Raw genomic sequence first — 24,428 nt, forward strand, 5'->3', positions numbered from 1 at the left:
AGTATTCTCACACTTCTTATCAAACTGTCTGTACTGGGCTAAGTTTTTTTTTTTTTCTTTTACTTAATTGGCCTCTCAGAGTTGGTAAGACAACTCCCACCTTTTCATGCTCTCTGTATGTGTATATATATCTCCTCAATATATGTTCCATTCTATGCATCCAAAGAAGTGGGCTGTAGCCCATGAAAGCTTATGCTCAAATAAATTTGTTAGTCTCTAAGGTGCCACAAGTACTCCTATTTTTCTCTAGGGCAGTGGTTTTCAACCAGTGGTCCATGGATTCCTTGCGTGTGTATGGGGTGTCTGCAGACTATGTTTCAGGGGTCCATGAAAGCAGGCCCCGCGACCTAAAGAAGAGCACCTAACTTAGGTGCCTTTTTAATTTTTTTACTCACCCTGCGGTGGTTCGGGTCTTCAGCGGCATTTCGGCGGCGGGTCCTTTGGTGCTGCGGAAGACCTGGAGCGAGCGAAGGACCTGCCGCCGAAGACCCGGACCGCCGCCGGGTATTCGAATTGGGCCCCGCACTTCCTAAAGACGGCCCTGTGTGAAAGGTTGTTGTTATCATGGAATAGTGGTTTTCAACCTGTGGGCTGCAGACTATGCCTAACATCTCCAAAGGGGTCTGCCTTTCCATTCAATTTTTTTTAGTAGTTTGCGAATGAAAAAAAGGTTGAAAACCCCTGTGGGTAGAGTCAAGTTTTGGTTGGTAGGAGAAGACAAAGGAGGGTAGTTCTTCCCTAGGGTGACCAGACAGCAAGTGTGAAAAATTGGGTCAGGGAGTGGGGGCTAATAGGAGCCTATATAAGAAAAAGACCCAAAAATCAGGACTGTCCCTATAAAATCAGGACATCTGGTCACCCTATTCTTCCCAGAGGGGAAAGTGAAGTTCTGACTGATACGGGGTGGGTTAGGCAGAGATGATCCCACTTTAGCTGGTCCCCAGAGGGGCTGGCAGAGTGGAGGCAGGCTTTCTTTTCACCTTTGCTGCCGGCTGCCAGGGGTGAGGCTCTGGCAGAGGCTCCAGTTCGGGAAGCCACAGGTAGGCGGCGGCCTCTTTTTCTTTTCCCAGGTTTGTTGGTGTGCGTGTTTATTTTCCCCCTTCCCCCTCCTGCTTTCGCTTTCCGGGTTTGGTTTGGAGTTTGGGTGGAGGTTCAGAGGAGTGAGTGTAGCAGCTCAGGGAGCCCCAGGTGGCTGCGTTGGGCTTTTTATTTCCCTTTCTCTCCTCCGCTTTTCTTTTCCTGGTTTCCCTTCTTTGTGGCTGTAGCCAGGGCACTCTAACCCCCCACCCCCCGCTTCCTCCTCCCCAGCTCCACTTTGGGGGGAGAAACTCCGGCTGTTTTCCTGTCTCCTCGCTGCAAACAACTTCACCACTTCTCCTCCTCCCCCTCCCACTGAGCCAGCTTCTTTCCCCTCTGTCTCCCTGAGTGCAATGTGCCTCCTGCTGCCCCATGGCCAGCAGGACTTCTCTCTGCACCTCCCGCACGTGAGCTCCTTTCAGGGCTTCTCCCGGGGTGCAGCGTGAAGTCTCTTCCCCCCGTAATCTCTTTGCGGAGTTGAGGGTGGGGAAAAGTTTGTGGATTGTCGGTTTTCCCTCTGAACTCTTGTGGCTCTTGTTTTTGAATGAGGATTTCTTGCTCCCGGGAAGTGTAACCCCCGGAGATGCCTTTCCCGCTGAGGACGGTGGAGCCCCTGAAGCTGTGCAGGTTGGAAGATGCCGGAGGAGATGCTCTGCTGGGACCAGCCAAAGCGGGGGACAAAGAGCGAGCGCAGGCGGCCGGCGGGGCTGGGAGCGGCGGGCGCCGGCGCGGCGCGGGGCTGCTGCTGTTCGGCTCGCTGGAGCAGGTCAGCTCGCACTCGCTGGTCTCCCTGCTCTGGCAGCTCTCCGACCTCTCCCGCTGCGCCAGCGACATCTTCGGCGAGATCCAGAGCCAAGCGGACTCCCTGTGTCGACGCAGCGCCCGGCTCCAGCGCCGCCTGGGCTCCCTGCGCGCTCTGAGCGCCCGCCTCGACCACCGCCGAGTTAAAATCCGTGAGTTGCTGCCAACTTCTTCGCGCCCGCTTTGGGGTGGCTCGCTGCGGGGGCCGGGCTCGCCACCCGGCCCGTCCCCGGCTGGAGCTGGCCGGCCCGAGCCCAGCGAGCTGTATTTGCAGTAAGAACCGGGGGGATGCAGACCTGTGCGTGAACAGGGCGGGTTAAGGTCTTTCCCGTGCCCGTAGTTAGTCCGCCCAGCTCAGACTGAGTGAGGGAAGAACCCGGCCGGCTTTAAGGGGACAGACGCTCGGCTCCTGCCCACCTTTGCAGGGTTAACTGGGGGAAAGGGACACATCGAAACTGGTGGCTCTCCCGAGCCTGGCCCCTCCACTGGGGAATCTGTCCCGCCCTTGCAAAACTGCCAGGGAAATGTACCAGCCCGCGCACCACCTCTGCGTGTCTGATCGATGCCAGGATGGCCAAACTCTTAGGCGGGGCCGGGGAATCCGTAGGACTGAGCTGATGGTTTGTTTTGAGGCTGTTAATCAGGCCGGCTCGCAGCATGAAAGCTACTCGAAATGGGCGGGCCCCTGCGCCGCAGGGAGCCCCATAAATTTAGCATGGAGCAGTTTGCAGGGTTAGGGTTTTAGGCCTTGTTTGCGCTGGGAAGAGTATGTTAACTAACATGTTAACGTGGTGTGGCTAAAGCCAGTTGTTTAAAAACGTGTTAAATGGTTGTGGTTTAGCTGTTAGCTATGACCAGCTGAAAACATTTGAAAAGGCAGCTTGTCCTGTCTAACTGGTATTAACATGATATGAAACTCGACAAACCTATATACACATTGGAAAATGCATCACATTAGAAAACATATTAGGGAAGCGACATTCATGTGTTGCATTTTCCCTTGTAGATCTGTCCTCAGTGCCTGCCTGCCTCCTCCCCTCAACATCCTGAGGGGATTATTATTTCATGTTTTTTTTTAAAAAAAAACCATGTTGAATGCTCTTTATTTCTAATAATTTGGAGCCCAATAAACATTCCCCAACCTGGCCATCCACTCTCACTGAAATACAAAACTCTAGCCAAGCTTGCTTCACATAATCATCTCCCCTCTGTCTCTGAGCTGAAGTTCAGAGGGATCACGACACGGTTTTCACACTAAGCTCCACATTTCGTTCCAGTAGTTCTCTTTTTGGCTCCTGTGCATGGAGCAGTTGGAATTTCCTGCTGGCTGAGGGTAGTGAAGTTTTCAGCATGGAGGGTTTTTTCCAGTCTTTCTGCCTGTCACAGATCTGATTCAGTGAAAAGCAAGGCTATAGGATAAAGGACAGTAAACTGACTGTACAGGGTGAGGGACTTGTTTGTTTGTCAGTACTTTAAACACTACTAGTTTTCAGCTATAATATGGCACAGTAACTATGAGACTTTTTTTTTTTTTTGGTCTGGTTTATGCTGTTTTTTTAACCAGTTCAGTCATAGCCATTCATCAGATTGCTTGTGCATACTTCAGTTAACATTTTAAAATTTGTATATACTTCAGTTCTTCCAATCATTTTGTTAATTCTTTTTCTCTGTTCCATGGTTCTTCTGACTTGACTTTCATTTATATGATACTCTCTTATATGCAGACTAATCACAAATTTGAATTTATAACTCAATATAGAGCTCAAGCTGCAAAACTTAGATTTGGCCTTGGATTTTGAATCCCTCATATTTGGATTTTGGTTTAGGTCCATCTTTGTTAGTCACCAAATCAATTCATTGTGAGAAGGGACCTAAAAGTTGTCTAAACAAGTACCAAGGGAATTACATTTTAGTTTGTATAGACTACATTAAGTACAAAAGAGTGGAAGATCTGCTTTCAGATATTACCTTCGCTTTCCCAAGCATGCACACACAATTTGGTGGAAAGAAGACGATTCTGTATATCTCAGAAAACTCCTATAATCACTACATTTTTCAACTGACACAGAGAAAAGGGTACATCAAAGCCTCACCTGATAGATGTAGTTTCTTGGCCTGTAGGGTGACCAGGCATCTCAACATTAGGGGCTTTGTGTTGTATAGCGACTATACCCCCTGAAAAAAAGTGTCCTGATTTTTGACACTTGCTGTCTGGTCAGTCACCCTATTGGCACGTGTTCTGGCACTCCAAAATGTAGGCCAAAGATGGAGTAATCCCAACTAACCTCACTTCTTACACCACGTGAAAAGTACAGTACTCAAGAATTATTTTTCATTTTTTTCTTTGAATTCCCTTTTAATTTGACAATTACATTTAAATTTTCTTTTAATGTCTTTGTGTATTTAAGTTTCCAGAACTATACATATTTCTTCTATTCTGCCTTCCTCATGCTTTTAGAGATGCCTCTCCAGTGTAGACAAATTGCATTGCTTTTTCTTTATGCCTCCATAATTTACAAAGCCTCATTTAATTAATAAAGTTATGTAGTTTATTGAGCTGTATTTAATTAATAGTGAGTTATGTTTATATTTAAAAAATATTTTAGAAAAGACTTTTGTGAATCAACTTTTCTGTGGATTATTTTGGGTAACTAACAACTTTTTATGGCTGCTGTTCAGACTAACCATTTTAATATGCAGTTTAATGTTACCTGTTAATTCTCTTGTGAGATGCTTTCTTCTGCTTGTATTCTTGAAAATGAGATTTAGTGGGGTGATCAACAGTAGTTAACATCATGAACTCATCTATAATGGAAGCTGTCAAGGCTTGTCTGCAAGTTTAACCCTGTGGTGCTGGCATTGAAGGAAATATCTGCAAAACAAAGAGAGTAGTTTAATTATGTTTGGTTTTGTTTTGTATACCAGTGTCACAAATATTTGCTTTTCAGAATAACATACCTACACAATAAAAGCTTCACATAAGAAACTATTAGCTGAAGGGAAGGAACAGAGGAGAGTAAATCAATTAACATTGTTTTCAGTTGTCAGATCCTTATTGCTTGCAGAAGGAAAGTAATGTTATGAATAACAATAGTTGTTTTGGTGCACAAATTGCTGAAAAGCATTGACTTTTAATTAATAATATTGCAGTTGGTGGTTAAGTATTTTGGTTTAACTTTTGTGTTATGGAGCTTTCAAAAGTTTCTTTGTACCTGTTAGAGCCCAGAGAATCCCTCCTTGGATTGAGGATCCCATCATCATCATGACTTGCATTCCTTCAGCCTAGAGAGAGGGATGGGACTCCCTTAAAGTTTGCCAGTATTCGTCAAGCAGCCAGAAGGTAGTGGTTGCTCTAAACTACTCATTCCTGACTGGTCCCAGAATGTAGGGAACTGCTTTCACTCTGTTTAGGAATATTAAGGTTTGTTTTTTTGTTTTTAAATATGGGTTATAGTTTATTTTAGAACAATATGTGCACACAAGGGTGGGGCAGGAGTGGAGGCAACATAACCACAACAAACCCTTTTGTCTTCGAATCTTGGTAGTTCGTCATTCTCTAAACCGCCATGCAGTATGCTTGTTTGTCTGACTACATAACTGAGTGTAAGGCCCATATGTTCCTTAATGCTGCTATGACATCCTGTACTTTTGTGTGTTAATAGCATTAGTAATTTAAAATTTGTTTTAAACTGTCAGCTAGTTCTTTTTAGTTATCTACCTTTGGTCTCCCTAATGCTCATTTTGGAGAAAATCTGTTCTGCTTAAAGAATGTGTTAATTAAAATACATTCACTGAGTGCCCTGGATGCAGAAGGATGTTTAGACTTTTCAAACCAGTAAAGAATACACGTGTCTAGGGTGGCCAGGTGTCCTGTTTTCAACTGGAATGCCTGGTCAAAAAGAGATCCTGGCAGCTCCGGTCAGCACTGATAACTGGGCCATTAAAAATCCGGGCGGCGGTGCTGCAGGTCTAAGGCAGGCTACTCCCTACCTGTCCTGGTACCGCGCTGCGCCCCGGAAGCGGCCAGCAGGTCCAGCTCCTAGGCGTGGGGGCCACGGGGCTCCACGTGCTGTCCCTACCCTGAGCACCGGCTCCACACTCCCATTGGCCCGGGGTGGTGGTGCCTGTGGGCAAGAGCAGCATGCAGAGCCTCTTCCCCTCCTCCCCCAGGTTTTCATTAAGCTTATGTAATTTCCTCATTGTTGTATGCCTTTGTAAAACACACTAGTTATAATAACAACAACAGTAGCACTTATATATAGCTTTTCATCTTCAAGGCATTGTGCAAACTTCAGTGAAAAAAGGGAAAATTTCAGATTTTAAACTTCACAGCTAAGATGGGGACTGGGAGTGAATGCAAGTGTGAGCCTACTAGGAATGATTGTCCGCTGCTCATAAAATGACAAATACTAATGAGATGACAGTAGTGGCTCTTGAGTGAATTGCATCCTTTTCTTTACTCATTTGGGGCCTGATAAGGTGAGGTGCTACGCACCCTCAAATGTCATTGCTTTTTAGGGGAGTCAAGGGCACTCAGCACCTTTCAGGAAGCACTCCGGGTCTCATCCTATATGTAAATATGGTGATGTAAACAGAAGAGTGTTTATGCAGATTAAAAGCATGCTTTTTCCTGCAAATTTACAGACTCAATTAACCCTCATTTAAAATTTAATCCTAAAGCATCCATCCAATGTGAATTCCTGGATTTTACCAGATAGATTGCTTAATCTAATTTGACTGTTTAGATGCTTCAATTCTATTTAGTTACAAGTATGACTTACAAGTGTTTTATAGAATAAATCTTCTAATTATTTTGTACATACAATCTGCATTATAAGCTTTTGCATTTAGAAAATTAGTCTGAAGACGCTCTCCAGGATTTAATAGAGTGAAGACAAGGTAGTTACATGTTCATTTTACTATCTTTCATTCTGCGTACCCAATTGATGGAACAATGAGAGGAAGTTCTCGACATCAGGCCGTCCTGCTTCCACTTTGATCAGAAAACTCCTCTGATCAGGTGGCTTTTGGCTGAGGAGCACACAAACTAGGACATAAGCCTGGCTACATAGCATTGATCAGCCTGTTCTGGAGATCCGACAGGTCATGTATTTGTTGTAGGGGCTGGGAGTAGATATTCGATATCTATGCAAATATTAACACTGCTTTTGGGGGTTGGACTAGATGACCTCCTGAGGTCCCTTCCAACCCTGATATTCTATGATTCTTTCCTTCTCTGTGGATCACACTGTTCACAGGCCTGGGAGGTCACAACTCTTGCCTCTTCCGTGGCCCTTTCTGCTTCTTCAAGGCGATATTAGGAAGGAAATACTATGAAATGAACCTTGTGAAATTTTCTGGGTCAGATGTCTCCCATACTAGGGTGGGATTTGTTTTTTACACGTTGTGCTGCTGCAGAAGAAACTGACTCCTGTGGTGTGTTTGGGGACTTAACTACTGGTGTTTTCTAGGGCCTGGTCTACACTTAAGTTGTCAACATAGCTATGGTGCTCAGGAGTGTGAAAAATTGTCACCCCTGATTCTAGGTGGATAGAAGAATGCTCCCATCAACCTGGCTACCACCACTTTGGGAGGTGAAATCCCTTCTGACCTTGGGCAGCGTCTATGCTATGACACTACAATGGCATAGCTATAGCACCATAGCTATTTTGCTGCAGCGCCTGTAGTGTAGACATGGCCTGTATCCATAACTCTATCAGTCCTGAAGATATAGCACAATATGTAGGAAATGCATCATTTTATACTTTCTAAATTGTTCATACAGAAGTATATATATAATACGCACACACTTAAAAACAAACATGAACTTGCTAATATCAGAGAGAGGTAAACTGAGGTAGACAGAGAGTCCTTGCAGAAGTCTGGCTTTCTGTTTTTCTGATACAAGGGAACTGTAGACTCATTAGCACAGTTGAGTTTAGGTTTCATCTCCTGCTATTTTGTTTAGTAAGTATTTCCCACTCTTTGTGAACAAGGCAGTGCTGGAGCACATTTCCTGCTTTAGCTGAACAGGAAGCTTTATTCAGCTTATTCGTAGGGAAACCTGTTCTCTGCCCCCAACTACCAAAGTGAACATTGTTCAGGACAGCATCAGCAGTGGGCTAAGGATGATGGACTGACTGACTGATTTATTGGTCTGACAGTAGCTTCTTGTATAATGAAGGATTGTATAAAATATCTGCCACCTAGTAATAAACACTGTTTGAACAGAGGGCAGTGTGCAGTTCAGAAATCTTGACTGAGGAGGGGCTTCCCCTCTGGATCAAAAACTTCATTCTAATGGTGTTTTTGGACCACATTCGGGTACTATACTGCTTCCACAGATGCTAGTCTGACTGCTGTGACTACAGTCTAGCATACAGTCCTCCTGGGCTCACAGAAGAGAAACCTGAAGGTCCAGGAGCAAAGTTCAGATGTTAAATAATTTATAACAAAACTCCCCTACAAATAGAGAGTTAATTTGGAATGTAAAGAGTTTTTTACCCCATTCTTAATTATGGAGAATGCTGCTTAGGAGCAGTTTAACCATTGTCGTATTTATTTTTTTCAAGACTAATTATCTGTGGAAATTCAACCTGACCCTGAGGAGATTTCATTTGAACCGAGCAGAAAGAAAGCTTGAGTTAGAATAGGATTTCCCATCGGCATACTGAATGGCAGAACTCCAGGTGAATTCAATTTGATGAGGATTTGGCTCCCTGTTTTGAAAACTGGACACTCTTTGGCTCAAATCTGGAGCTGCTTTGTACATTTCTTAGAGATCTATTATATGGCACCTATAAATTAACTGCCTTAGATCCTCTGGTTGACTGAACATTCTAGAAACACCTTTGTGGAAAAAAGAGGTAGTCTCATTTTAAGGATACATGGTTAATGCATTAAACTACAAAATATCTAGTTTTTTTTAAAGAAGCCACCCTACTGCTGCATCCCAAATATTCAGATATTATAAGATGCAATAATAGTGCCATCAAAATGGCTTTTCCTGTTAGTGTTGTTCCAGTCTCAGTTTGGTTGAGGGAGGGCTAGTAATCTTAGTCTTGTGGTCTTCTCTTCTGAACAGCTAATGTGAGGTTCTTGCAGGAAAATTATTGCGGGGGGGGGCATTAGGGGGGAGACAGAATGAAAGCCACAGAAATTGCTAAAAACCTCAGATTTCAAGGTGTAAACCAATTTCTAACCATTAGTGTTTAGAATGAGACCTATATGGGGGCAAGGCTATCCCACATCTGCCTACTGTGGTATTCTTATATCTTTCTCTGAAGTATTAGGCATTGGCCACTGTTGGAGACAGGATACTAGACTTGATGGACCTCGGTCAGCAGGGCAATTTCTGTGTTTCATTAATTTGTTTGCAAGAAGAAAGGGGAAACTTCCCTTCCCTCTGGTATCTGCTGCCATTTATTTGAATATGTAAATACACTCAGTGTTACCTAGAACAAATAACATAGCATAATTAAATGTGCAATGACAATGTGAAACCAAACACTGGATGTATTTTTTTATTTAATATATTTGAAACCAATGCACATCCCTCTGTGGTAATATTACCTTCCAGAGACACAAGGAAAAAAATAATTTTTTGCTTGACTTGCTGAATTTCCTTTTATTCGCTAACCTGACTAGACTACCCCTTTAGGTGCAGTACAAGAGGGAGGGGTTGAGAAATAACGTGAGACTTGGAAAAATGTGTTGAAAATCACAGTGATTATGCATTAAGGTCCCAGTTTCTTTTCTAGTTCTGGAGTAGCTATAAGCAAGACGTGATCAAAGCGTATCCTGAATTTTGTTGAAAAGATCAAACCAACCTGGTAATTATAGTATTATTCATGGGTGTAGGCTGGGTATGAACCTTACTGATTGGCTATTGTCAGTAATTTACCACTTGTGCGATTGCAGAAAACGCCTATGTACGTGCGGGTCAAACATAGGCTAGTATGGGTGGACTTTGTAAGATGTTTGTACATTATATAGTGTAGTCTTACTTGAGAGGGAGGGGTTATTGTAATTCCAAGCTTCCTCCCCCCCATCCCCCTCCTTGGGTCAGCTGAGAGTTGTATTTTTTTGTTACATTAGGCCAAATTGTGGGTGGTGGTGCTACTTTTCTTTGATACTCATTCTAGCCAAGCACCAAAACTGATTTAATTTGAGATTTTGTTATTTCATAAGAATTTTGGTTAGTTAGAATATGAAGATTTAAGATTATGGGTTAGTAACTGAACCACTCTTTTTTGAATATTTCAAATTAAAAACTCTATAACCTGTTGTGCAAAGTAAGCTTATTGATCTGTCCAACTTCCATTGGGCAAGTCTGCACATCACAAAAAAACACCACACAATTGGCAATTTTGTTAGCAGCCTCAGCAGAAAGATCTATAGGTGAATGAGCCCATACCATCCTCGCATTTCTAAGTGGCCTTCCAGATCAGGGTTGTGGCATTTTGGCAAGATTACTACTGCCTGTGCTGACCCTGTTCTCTGGATAAATGGGAAACTTCAGTCTCCAGGGCTATCCATCTGGCACCTTTCACGAGCATTTACAAAAATGGAAGGATGTCATGCATATTCCAAACATGCACCTGTGCCTGTGAATCAGTCTGATGGGTTGTCTGAGTCAGCATTCCCTAAAGTAAGTGTCAGTTCTTAGAAGACTCTCCAATAGTGCAGGGCTTGCAAAGGCCTGCTAATAATGAACACACGCTACTCTATTAACCTGTTGGGGTTTCCTCCCCTTGCTTTCCAACTGATCCAAGAGCTGGCAACCAGCACATTACTCTAATTATAAAGTGTATCTGCATGCAGGAACAAAATTGAAGCTATATCTAATGTAGCTTATGGAAATGCATCAAAACCTCCTGCAGAATAACTTTATATTTTTTGTGGGAGAAATCTTATTTTTTTCGTATTTTAAACACAAGCCATATTTTGCTCAGTTGTATTGGTGTGAATCAAGGACAACTCCATTTAAATTAAACCACAATGATATAACAGAAAGAAACTTAATTGAAGTGAAAAATACAATAGAATGCATTTCACTTTTCCTCTGTGGCCTAGGGTTCCCTCAGCTTCTTAACTAAATTATATTTTATAGTTCTAGTAGGCTTAGTTTCTTAATTTCAAAGTAAATGACATTATATACTTCAGTAGCAAGTCCACGGGATTTTAAATTGAAGGCTAACATCTTGACAACTGGTAGATTTGTTAATGAATATATTTTAATGGAACTCTTTTGCCTGTCTTTTTCAGTTTACAGTAGGTTATATTTAGGCTTGGAAGGTTTATTAATTAATTTATTTATTTACTTGTATTGATAGATAATATAAATATGTTTGTCGCCAATTAAAAAAAAAAAAGTTAATCAGTTATGTCCTGATTTTCAGAATTTCTGAGTACCAAGGACTCTCGCTAAAGCATGTGGTTGCTCAGAATGCTTGAAAATTAGACTATTACATTTTTGTTCAAGCAGTAAATAAAAAATTCTAGCTACCAACTTAATTCAGAGTAGAAGTTGAGATTCCAAATATATTCAGAAATATTTCTTCTATTTTGATTGCTAGATAGAAAATGAAAGCAAGACAGTTCACCAGATGCTTTCAAATAACAACATATCATGGTTTTTAACTCTTTCCCTTTCTTAATCTAAACTTAAGCCATGGTAGCATTTTTGTATCAGTGTTTGAGTGAAGAAAGAATTATTACTTCCATTTGCTGATTTAAATTTAATCATTCCGAGCCTGGTTACATTGTACTGATGAGCTTTCTTGTTGGTTTGTTTAAATAAGAAAGCAAGCCTTGCCACCTAACAGCAATCTGACATCTGTCTCATGTTTTCCGCTTTGGCTAGGGTTGCCTTCCGGCAACAGATGCACTCTGTTTAGAGGAAGCCCAGCAGGACTTGAGAAGACTGCTCAGTAGGCTACCTCCTAGTTACACCTTTTGTTCCTGTTGTATGGTGGAAGAAAAGGACCTAAATCAACTCTGCAGCCCTTCTCTTCCTAATTTACACAGATGATACTGAATAGCTGAATATATTTTAACACTTTGAAAATCTAAGTGGAGGTTGATAAAACTGATGTTTCGCAAATGGAAATATTAAGAAATAAACCTTAAAATGTACAATTAACCACGTGCTCATTAGAGGTGCTTGAGAAACTTTTAATTGTGAATTTTTCTTCAACAAGAATGGGGCAGGCTTTTTGCAAAAAAAAAAAAAAAAATGAAAAACAGGATGCATTTTTCAACTAGTTGTAGCACTCAGTGCTTAATGCAAAAGGGGTTTAGAAATAGCAAGGTTTGACAGGTTTCAGAGGGGTGGCCGTGTTAGTCTGTATCAGCAAAAACAACGAGGAGTCCTTGTTGCACCTTAGAGACTAACAAATTTTTTTGGGCATAAGCTTTCGTGGGCTATAAACCACTTCATCAGATGAACGGAATGAAAAATACAGTAAACAGGTATAAATATACAGCACATAAAAAGATTGGAGTTGCCTTACCAAGTGGGAGGTCAGTGCTAACGAGGCTAATTCAATTAGGGTGGATGTGGCCCAGTCTCTACAGTTGACAAGAAGGTGTGAGTATCAACAAAGGGATAATTATTTTTTGTAGTGACCCAGCCACTCCCAGTCTTTATTCAGGCCTAATTTGATGGTGTCAAGTTTGCAAATTAATTCCAGTTCTGCAGTTTCTCGTTGAAGTCTGTTTTTGAATTTTTTGTTGTTGAAGAATGGCCACTTTTAAGTCTGTTATTGAGTGTCCAGGGTGATTGAAGTGCTCTCCTACTGGTTTTTGAATGTTACAATTCTTGATATTTATGTCCATTTATTCTTTTGCATAGAGACTGTCCGGTTTGGCCAATGTACATGGCAGAGGGGCATTGCTGGCACATGATGGCATATATCACATTGGTAGATGTGCAGGTGAACAAGCCCCTGATGGTGTGGCTGATGTGGTTAGGTCCTATGATGGTGTCCCTTGAATAGATATGTGGACAGAGTTGGCAACAGGGTTTGTTGCAGGGATAGGTTCCTGGGTTAGTGTTTTTGTTGTGTGGTGTGTAGCTGCTGGTGAGTATTTGCTTCAGGTTGGGTGGCTGTCTGTAAGCGAGGACTGGCCTGTCTCCCAAGGTCTGTGAGAGTGAGGGATTGTCCTTCAGGATAGGTTGTAGATCCTTGATGATGCGCTATAGAGGTTTTAGTTGGGGGCTGCAGGTGATGGCAAGTGGCGTTCTGTTACTTTCTTTGTTGGGCCTGTCCTGTAGTAGGTAACTTCTGGGTACCCTTCTGGCTCTGTCAATGGGCCACATCCACCATGATTGAATTGGCCTCGTTAGCACTACAAAAAGTTGTTTTAGCAAGGTTCGAGTATGTTGAGGTATCCTTTCTTCTATATAGTCTGAATTTATCACAAAGTAAAATACCTCTCTCTTCCGACTCCCCTCCACTTTACTGTGAGGGTGATTGGGTTATGACTTAATGTTTTGCTTCCCAAAAATGTATATATTTGACACTGAAAATATTTCCCAACAGACAGCCCAGGCATTTTTGATACCAAAAACACACATGAAGCTCATGAGTTTTAGGTTAACTGATACTATTGTTACATACTTTATTGGATTATTTATATAAATCATTACAAAGTATTTTATACCATTTGTTATGTGTATTGCAGACAGGTGTATTCTAGGCATTGTAGAAACAGAGTAAAATATAATCCCTGTCTTTCAGTTTAAATATAGGACAAGAAATAATAAGTGGGTTTTATAAACAATAAGGGGAGGGACAAAAGTAACACTCATAAAATTATGGGATTACACAGACTTGTCAAATGTACTGTATTGTTATTTCTGAAAAGCTTTTTTTTTAAAACTTCTGCCTATTTCTTGTCTATTTTTTGTCTTGCTAGATTCTAGGTTTTAAAAAAGAGGGGTGTCTACCCATTAACCTTTGCATGCAAATTATAAATACACACACACTTCTGCCTGTAGTGGAAGACAGGTTGCAAGACTGCATACTAACTATAGAAGAAGGGAGAGGGTGGGGAAATAGAATAATGGTTGTGTACAAAATACACACATAGATTAAAGATAAGGTACAGGTATAGCAGCAGATCTTCACAGGACCAACACCCCTAACTACCATCTGAAGGTATTAGCATCAGACTAATTAGCACACGAACAGCCTGTCAGGCAGGTTTTGACAGTGTACAGCCCACAGGGAACAGTCAGGGTGGGCTCTCTGCCCCCTTCAGGCTGCAGGTGTGTCAGGCCACATCTGTATCTGATCCAGGACAGTAAATGTCCTTTGATAAATGCTTCTGTAACACAGCAATGTATATGCTTATGCAGAATTTCTACTTTCACTGAAGGAGTACCTCCTGTTAATGAACTTACCAAAACCCTTGTGTAACATTGCCTATATCTTACATCAGTGCTGGCCAGACCTGGTTGAGGATTAGCGCTGCAAATTTGTTTTCCCATGGTCCTAGCAGTGTTAAAACAAATGCAAATAGACTGTGCATTTATTATTGCTGTTCTTGTATCTCCCCTATTTGCCTTAATGTGTAAGAGCATTAAAAGCAGAGCCATAATAGATGACAGAGGAGCACAAGCCATTGCGTGCACTCCTACTCCTCCAAATGTTCACCAAAAGGGCACTAAAGCAATTCACCTACTTGTATATTGGTTTAAGTCTAGTTTTCAATTGACAATCTGAAGATTAGGGTTGCTTGTCCTAAAAGAACAATGAATAAAAATTTTGCTTGCTTTTGACCACTGGTGTCTTTTTATATCATTATGAAGAACTTATTTAGTACTGTATATGTACAGAGAAATGTACTAAGCCCAAGACACTGTCTTTGCTCCCAAAGAGCTTGCAATATTACACAGACAAGACAAAACACAGGATGACAATTCAGGTAAAGGATGGTTTGGGGAGATAATTGCTGAACAGATAGGAATAGGAAGCTTTCCTAGAAGAAGCAGGTTTGAGAGAGGATTGAAGGAGGAGAGAGAAGGTAATGGACAGTCTACTGGGCTAAGGATAAGGTTAACACTTAAAGTTAGAATTTAACTTGTATAGCACCTTCAGTGTGTCTTAGTCTGGCTTTTCATTAAATCATCCATTTGTTCTACATGCATTGCAGGGGCATGGGGTCTGGATGATGGTAATGAAGATAGACGCTATCTGGAATATTTATTCTCCTTGCTCCCACTCCTAGCTGAGTTTGGCCTGAATGTTGACCTGTGATGTTCAGTCCCCTTTGAAAAGCATAAATACAATATGTGAGGGACAGCTCTTTTGTGTCATATTTTTATGACCTACTTGCCCCAAAGGAGCAGGTTTTCTCCTCCCTTCCCTTATTCCCCACACATAAAATACAGGTTCTTTCCCTATTGGTCATTCTATCGGTATAATTTGTTTGGTTTCTGAAACTTTTTTGCTGCCTGAGAGAGCCAACAGCCAGTAGCAAGTCAGAGAGAGAAAAATGTCTGATCTGTTTTGTTTATGGATCCAGTGTAGTAAAGTCTAAGGGAACTAAGACTGGAAGTATTAAAAACAGTTTCCTTGCTCGCACTCACTATTAACTGCCACTGGTAGGAAAGTGAGGATTTGAACTGATGTCAGTTTCTGTCTTTCTAATAGGCCCAGTTGCAGTGGGCTCTGGGCATATGTGCAAAAATTCATGATTGAGGGCATGGCTACACTTGCAGATGTAGGGCGCTTTGAGTTAAACCTGCCTGTGTAGAGCGCAATAGGGAAAGTGCTGAAGTCTGTCCACACTGACAGCTGCAAGCGCACTGGTGTGGCCACATTAGCAGCTCTTGCAATGGCCACAGAGAGCAGTGCATTGTGGTAGCTATCCCAGCATGCAAGTGGCTGCAACATGCTTTTCAAATGGGGTGGGGTGGAGTGTGACAAGGAGTGTGTTGTGTGTATGTGGGGAGAGAGAGAGTGGGTTTTGGGGGGGGGCTGGGAGCATGTCAGCATGCTGTCTTGTAAGTTCAGACAGCAGCAGACACCTTCCCCTCCCCCCCCCGGCCGCCTCTCTCTGGCTTTGGCTACACTTGGCAATTCACAGCGCTGCCACGGCATATCCACATTCCTGCAGTGATTACAAAACAATGACAAGAGTGGCCACTTGACTTAAAGGGATTATGGGACATTTCCGGAGGCTCATCAGAGCGTAGTAATGCAACACCTCGTTCACACTGATGCCCGGGTGTTTCAGCCAATGCACACCAAGCGTTAATCTTCTCACCGAGGTAGAGTAGCAGGAGCGCTCTAGCCCTGGAGTCAGAGCACTCTACGTGCCTTGTCAGTGTGGACGAGTAGTGAGCTAGGGCACCTGGGGCTGCTTTAATGCACTCTAACTCGCAAGTGTAGCCAAGCCCTGAGTTAAATAAAAAAAAAGTGTCAATTAACTAGTCTCAATCCTAAAATCATGTTGGAAGCATATGTGTAGCCCAGCATCATTCCCTAGAGTAAAAGTTGGAATAGTCCTTACACCAAGAGCAGCAGAGTGCTCAAGAAGTACTCTTAAACTGAAAAGTCCCTTGATAAAGAGTGGATACTGCCTCTCAATTATAGGTTTGGTTGCTGTACTTTTTGTAGATGCTTCCTCAACCATCCAGTATGCTCATCTTGTCTGAGTCTCAGCCAGTTTGTACTCGTCCAAGCCCCTTCTACCATCTCTCAGCCAAGCACTGGAGTGCAAAGATACCACACTGGGCTTTATGATAAAGGCACAGCTGTGTGCCTTCTATATACTGATGGCATCACAGTCTAGGTAACCTTGCTATCTCCTCCAGGAGTGAGACACGCACACTAACTCATACACACACTCTCTCTCTCTCTCTCTCCCCCCCTCTGAGTTTGGTTGACTAGAACCCTGTGCAATCTTGCCTGGTGGAAATCTGTGGTTGAATGAACAATTACCAATCACCAGATGTTGGAACCTTTATAAAAGAAGGAGAGGAACCACTCAAGCACTGCCCCATCCACCCAGGATCCATAGACAAGTCAACAGAATCTTGTGGTCAATGGCATTAAAGTCTGATAGAACAGAAAGATACAGTGCCTACATGGGGAACAAAAATTTTGATAATAAAGGACTCTAATCTAGCAGACAAAGCTATAACAATCTGATGGCTGGAGACAGAAGCTAGACAAATATTTAACAGTTAGAGTAGCTAACTTGCAGCCACTTACCAAGGGTTGTGATGGATTCTCCATCACTGGCAATTTTAAAATAAAGATTAGATGTTTTGCTAAACTGTCTGCTGTAGTTCAAACAGGAATTAATCTGGGAAAGTCCTATGGCCTGTGTTATGCAGTAGGTCAGACAAGATGATTGCAATGGTCCCTTCTGGCTTTATAATCTATGAAAATATGAACACTTGGCTACTGTCCTCCACTAGAAAATCATTCAAGGAGATCCTTGCCACCTCTGTACCATACCCAAGGTGAACAACCTGATTGAGAGGGATTAAGGAACTCTATATGATATCTGGGTTGCCTCACTACCTCTTGCTCTAAAGGGAAAGGGGCTGATGATGATGTTATCATTGACAAGTCAGGACCAAAGGCCAAGTAACTGCTCCCTTGAAGTCACATGGTATCAGGCCCTTCTTTGGAAGAGCTTCAGCTGACTCAATCAAAAGACCCAGTATCTCCAGACACGACACTGCAGTGTTACATAGCCTTCTTGGAAACCCTGAAGTGGCTATCAGAGATGTCTCTGCTAGCCTGAATGCTCAGGAGAGGATGGTTGGAGATGGGTTGAACACAAAAACTGTCCCCTGCAAGAGGGACAACCAATTCTATAGCTCTGATGAGAAATCCTAAGTAGATCTCTGGTTAAAATAATAGAACACTCTTTCCCCTGTAGTTTCTTGCCCACCCCCATGGAACTTTAAGTTTTGTAGAAAGGAAGGATGACATATAAACTATTTCTCTTCGCACTGAGAACAAGCAAGTGAGGTCCAATCAGAAACTTAAGAAGCATGACCCCTCTCCTCTCCTCCACAATATCCACCCATCCAGTGAAATATTCTCTTCCCCCAGCATCCTGATTTCCATTTAATTTAGACATTTCTAAATAATCACCCTCCTACAAATCTTTGGCAGTGTTTCCCAACTCATTTTCTCATATCTCATTTTCATGATTATGCTTTAAATGGAGATTGTGATTTAAAGATTGGTAATAATAATGAGGTAAAATGTTTAAAAATATTTTTAGTAGACTGGAAAAGTATCCAGTATTCAACATGACTTCTTGCTTAAACACATGGATGGCAAACTGTTGCCTAAGTCTTTCCAAGGAAAGTTCATAAACTCCAGCAAAAACATCCAGTTTCACATTGATAAAGCCAAACTGGCAGTTTGTAAGGAACTGTATGTAAAGTTCTCAAAGGGATTGGAAGATGTTATATGTAAATTTGTGGAATAAAGTTTTGAGGTGTTGATTCAAAGCAGTTTCACACAGTAACTTACCAAATCATCCTAAAATGAAGAAAACTAATTGTGTTCCAGGATGGAGTTTCTCTTTACTGTGATACCTGACAGTATCTTTGCACAGCATACCTAGATGGGCTATAGCACCTATGGGAAATATGCTCTTGGATAACGACGTGATAATTTCAGGTATTTGACGCCTCTTTGGTGGTGATTTTTGCTGTGGAATCTCATCTGTATGTTCCTTGAAAAATCTGCCTTAAATATAATGAACTCAAGTTATTTTTCTGTTGCATAGCTGAGGAAAGTATTTAGGCTTGTGAAATATTTTAAAGTTCTATTTACTTTACTGTCAAATCTGTCTGCCTTATCTTTACATTCACCACATTTTTTTTTCTTCTTAAAGGCACTGACAACTCAAATTTGACCCAAAGTTTAGATTTTTTAAAACTGAACATCAGTAGAAATGTTTCCATTTGTTTTTATTCCAGTGGAAACATTTGTTTTCAAACCAACAAACATTCCCTTGCAGCATTTGCCGTCCAAACATTGCAGTAGTAAGAAACCTGCAAATGAAACTAACTTTGCCTGTCATTGTTGAAACTGAAAGCCAAAAAAAAAAAAAAAAAAAGCATAGGTTTGGGACTGAATTACATTTTTAAGATTTATTTCAGTCATCTAAGTTATTAGAAAATACTAAAGTAACATCTTACAATATGGTTTTTAAGTTAATAGTGTCCCTTTATATATGCATTTGGCACTGCAGTAGGTAGTCCTGCTAAAATATCTCTTTGTGAAGAGTTGTGTGTTTCCCAAGAAGGGAAGAGGGTGAAAGTCTGGATCAATTTTTATGATTTGCATTTTGCAAGATCACTCTTGACCTTGGGTTTCTAACCATGAACTTAGAACAAAAGAGCTTTATAGGAGTGGTTGATGGATGGGTTGTAATATATTGAATTGCGGGCGCTCCCCCCATCTTTACTTTCCTCAGAGTTTAGGCTGCAGTTACATTGTGACGGAAGCTCTCTCCTCACAGAGAAGAATATTTCTGAAGAAGTTAAAAATGCTGAGGTTGGCATTTTAGGCAGTGCTTTGGTTTTTGCTTCAGACATACAAGTGTTTACAGTAGAGTGGGTCATTTTGTTTTTTGGCAAGATTTTTATTTTTTGTCTACTTCTTTGAAAGCTTCCTCATTAGCTGGTTGTTTTTTGCTTAGTCTTATGTTTATGGTATATATAGCATGGGAAATGTTGCCATAACCCCTCCTGCTTCCCTAATCTTAAATACAAACAACACATTTCTCTCATGATATGTTAACTATGTACTGCATTTAAAGCAACAGCCCCCTCCCCCACAAAAAAAGTAATGCATCCAGTGTTAAGGGAAATAATTCGTTGCCATTTCAAGGTATATTAATCTATAGAGCTGGTTGAATTCTTTTTCCTAAGTTTTGACAACAGTTTTTCACAAAACATTTTGAAGACTTCTCCCAGCTTTTCAACATGCATTGCAAGTATGTACAGTGGCAAATTTATAGTCAAACTGCCTGGATAGTTTCAATCCTTCTTTACTGAATGGCTCTTTCTTTATAAAAACAAACAGAGGAGTTTGTTTTGGGTGGGGAGGGAGTAGTTAGTGAATGAAGCAGTATCATGAATATATACAGATGTGTTCAGGAAGCCAGAGTGTGAAATATTGAACTTCTGACCGGCATATTCTTATCTTCATCAGTTCTTATTAACATACTGCCAGTTCTTTCGAACTGCACTTGTAACTGTAATGAACATGTGTAATAAAAAGTGGCCTTGTGAAACTGTATTGAACAGGGAGCAACAAATTGCTAGCTGCTCCTTTGAGCATTGTGATTACTTTTCTTCTTCCACTCGTGAATACATGCATGCAAATTCTACAGGCAGCTGCCGGAACACTGACATCAGGAAGTATGGGGATCATGGATACATGGGCTTTGGTAACCACAGGAGTGACATTTCCTATGCATTTAACCCTTCCCTTCTCCACACATTTAAAAAACAACAACCAGAAAACAGAGCAAAGGGCAGAAAACACATGGGCTTGTTGAAAATGGAAGAAGATGAACAGAAAAGGAACAAGGTTAACAGGTGAGACAAAAATCAGTTCCGTTGAGTTGATGCAGTTTTTGCAGCTCACTAACACTTTAAATTTATCTTGCAGTCAGAGGTACATCCCTATTTCATAGTATTTCCCTTGCTTCCTTTTTAAAATAGATACATTCGGGTGAAGGGAAGGAGTAGGAAGTGTTATGTTTCATTTTAATAAATTAAAAGTTAGAAAAAGTAAGCAAACTTAAAACGAACAAAAGCTAAAGTGTTCGGGCCAAATCTTGCAAAGACTACTGAATGTAGTGCTTACTACTGTGAGCAGTCTCACAATGAGGGCTTGTCTACACTTACGGTAGATCGGCACTGCTGCAATCAATGCCGTGAATGTCGATTTAGCGAGTCTGGTGAAGACACGCTAAATCAGGGGTTCTCAGACTGGGGGTTGGGACCTCTCAGGGGGTAGCGAGGGTATTACATGAGGGGGTTGCGAGTTGTCAGTCTCCACTCCAAACTCCACTTTGCCTCCAGCATTTATAATGGTGTTTAATATATAAAAGGGGGGTTGCACTCAGAGGCTTGCTATGTGAAAGGGGTCACCAGTACAAAAATTTGAGAACTACTGCGCTAAACCAGTGGGAGAGCACTCTCCCATCGATTTGTGTACTCCATCTCTCCGAGAAATGTAAGGGAAGTCGATGGGAGAGCATCTTCCGTTGACGCAGCTCAGTGTAGCCACCACGGTAAGTGCATCTAACCACATCGACTTCAGTTATATTATTCACATAACTGAAGTTGCGTAAGTTAGATTGATTTACCGTGGTAGTGTAGACCAGCCCTGAGACTACACATGGTAATATCATTACTTTTGTGTAGTACGTTTTCAGGATCTGTCCTTTACTACTATTTTAAAGTCTGTCTGGAGGGATATGAGCTGCCACATACTTCTCTTCCACCTGCCACCTTCAGTAAGGGAAAACATAGTATAGCACATCTTTCTTTCAGGGACAGAATTCAAGAGATAACTAAAAATAAACATTGTAAGGTCGCTAATGGAGAATTAAATGAATACTTTTCACATTAAAACTTGCTTTATAGAAATAGTTTCAAGACCTTGGATTGAGATTGGTACCCTGTGTGAAAAGAGTTTGGTGGGCTCAGTCCACTTGCCAGTGGATAGGTGTCCTTAACACAATCCCATTACAATACAGTTGGCATTAACAGACAACATTGTTTGCCTCCATTGAGACTGACAAGCAAAGACTGACCAAATACCTGAATACTGGGCTAGCCTCCTCTTCCTACTTGTATTTTCTTCAGAACAGTATTGAAGCCGGCATATTGCCAGGGTGGTGCTGGCAGCTTACTTTGCTATTGTTCATGCTGTATTATTTTGGTTATAATTCATATGCTCACAGAAGGCCCAAGCGAGGCCTCCTTTGACAGGGAACTTCTGTGCTGGGAGGATGGTGTAGATGGAGCAGCCTTGTGTGTGTGTGTGTGTGTGTGTGTGTGTCTCCCATATTATCATGTTGGCAGGTGGACTGTCATCTGGTTTCATATTTGCTGATGCAGAAGGGAGCTTTGAGAATGGCCTGGTGCTTACACAGACCCAGTGGTTCAGAACCTCTGCATAAGAATGCTATGCTTTTTAGATTGTAAATCCTTCAGGTGCAGGGATTTGTACGGTGCTCAGCACAATGAGCCCCCCTCTGTTTGGGGTATTGGAATGTAACCACTATGAAACTGAAACACAGAAAGGTCAAGTGATTTGCCCAAGTGAATCAGCAGCTGAGCCAGGAATAGAACCCAGGTCTCTTGACTCCTAGTCCAATGCCCTGTCCATTGGACTGTGCTGTACAGAAGGTTAGGAGCTGCTGCTCCAGCTCATAAACTACACATCAACCCCATCTCTGACCTGGATTAATAGTTGCTGCATTTCATCCCCTCCGCTCCTGTTCTGGAAAAAGCCTAATTATGCTAGCTTGTTAGATCTGATCATTTTACCCTCTGTGAATAGGACATCTGTTAGGGTTATCAGTCTGATCTAAGTGGGAGATGGAAAGGTTAGAATCTGGGCCTCTCATGAGAATTAAATTATAATTCCATTTTATTTTACATAGATTAAGCCCACAAGATGATGTTTGTCATTGTTTTATAAAGCTAATCATTAGAATTACACAATTTTAGCTACTTATACTGAAGAAATGCACATGCTATACTGAAGCGTCTATAATGCTCAGCAGTGAAACTGTATCCAACTTTTTCTCAAGTCACCTGGGCAATTATACAAATGCCCAGCAGCTATCTCAAACTGATTAGTGTAAAGTCCTTTAAATCTAGCTTGTTCTTTCAGTCTCAGCTGATTAATTCCCACAGATCTGTCACTTGAACCTTTCATTTTACTTTAACAGTCCTCAAAAGCCTCATTAAAAAAACCCCTCACTGATTAATTTTTAACAACCCCTGCATGTAAATCAAAAGATGTCACCACCATAGAAATTGTTTAGGGATTATAAAGCACACACAGATATTAAAACTAATCCACAAGATGTGTCTGAGGGCTTGAGTCTATTTCCATGGAAGTAAATAGCAAAACTTTCATTGACTTGGTGGGTCAGGATAGATCCCTAAATACATTGTGTAAGAGAAACACATGTAAAGTTCCTGATGATTAATCTCTTTCAAATATTTATCACAGCTTATTTGCGTAATGGGAATGCTGAAGGAATGCCTTATGTTTATGTAAGGAACTTAGCTGTATGGCAGTAGTTACTTTCAAACCTTTATATCTTGGGAAGTGCTAACAGGAGAAAGACCTACTTTAGATTGTAAAAATTTCTGGATGAAGACCCTGGACTAGATTCACAAAGAACCTTAGGTGTGCTGAGGCTGAGCATTGCCATGCCTAATTTTTAGGCACCTCAAAAATTACTGGGATCCGCAATGCCTGAGTTCAGCAGCTAGGCTCCCTATACAATGGGGAGGGAGAGGCACCTCAGACTGGGGTTTGCTAAAGCCAGCACACTAGGCAGGTCCTCGCCTAAGGTAGACTCTCTCTCTCTCTCTCTCTCTCTCTCTCTCCTCTTGCTTATGGCAGATAGACAATGGGAGATGCCAACCAGAGGGGGGTGTGCTAAACTCTGATGTGTTCTCATGGCAAGTCTACACTTAAAATGCTTCGCCAATGCAGCTGCACTGCTGTAGCGCTTTAAGGAAGACACTCTTAACCGAAAGGAGAGAGCTCTCCCATTGGCTTAGTTAATCCACCTCTCCAAGAGACAGTAGCTGTGTCAGTGGGAGAAACTCTCCTGTCAACATAGCACTGTCTACAAGGGGGTTAGGTCAGTATAACTGCGTTGCTCTGGGGTGTGGAATTTTTATACCCCTGAGTGACGTAGTTATACCGGTAGAGGGCTGTTCTGTAGACCAGACCTCAGAGGTAAATCTGGGCTGTGGAAGGCACCTCCCTCAGTCTGGGATTCTCAGCTGCAAGGTCTCTCTTGGTGTTATGTGCATAAGCCATTTTATCAAGAAGATGATGAGGGAGTGTCTTTGGGGAGGAGGACTTCGCTCATAACTTTTAGCCCAGTAGTTAGGGCACTCATCTGGGATGTGGGAGACCCCTGGTTCAAGCCGCCTCCTTCTCCTGAGGGGGAGAAGGGATTTGAACTGGGATCTATCACCTTTTAGGTAAATACTCTATGGGATATTCTGAAAAGTCATTGTTGCTATAGGAATCGTTACTTTTGAATTTCCTGATTTCTCTGTGTGTAAAGTTTCAGCTATTCTGTTTTTTCCTTTATTTTTCTGCATATTTAATCTCTTTTTTATTACCTTCTGAAATTATCCAGCAAGGGCCAATTAAAACTGTTCAACCAAAAGCTATTGGTTGCCAGCCACATTTAAAAATATTAATGCTTTCATCTTCCCCTATAATAGAAAGGTCAGAGCCTTCTTGCACTTACGGCATCTCATAAAATGTATTAAATTCTGCATT

At 41.7% G+C, this 24,428-nt stretch overlaps 1 protein-coding gene across 7 annotated transcripts in view; it reads left to right on the forward strand.

Moving 5' to 3' along the window:
* Positions 1–1,153: 1,153 nt before the first annotated feature.
* NHSL1 (NHS like 1) overlaps positions 1,154–24,428 on the forward strand; it is a 241,808-nt gene continuing 218,533 nt past the window's right edge. For 3 of the 7 annotated variants that reach the window (XM_034765548.1, XM_034765545.1, XM_034765546.1), the window contains exon 1: positions 1,162–2,030. In XM_034765548.1, coding sequence (XP_034621439.1) covers positions 1,661–2,030 — 370 coding nt within the window. In that variant the 5' untranslated portion in view covers positions 1,162–1,660. Of the gene's footprint in view, positions 2,031–24,428 lie in introns of all 7 variants that reach the window. The other 4 variants (XM_034765543.1, XM_034765544.1, XM_034765556.1 and 1 more) reach the window with 3 other exon arrangements.

This window comes from Trachemys scripta, chromosome 3, assembly GCF_013100865.1.
Source record: "Trachemys scripta elegans isolate TJP31775 chromosome 3, CAS_Tse_1.0, whole genome shotgun sequence".
NCBI lineage: Eukaryota > Metazoa > Chordata > Testudines > Emydidae > Trachemys > Trachemys scripta.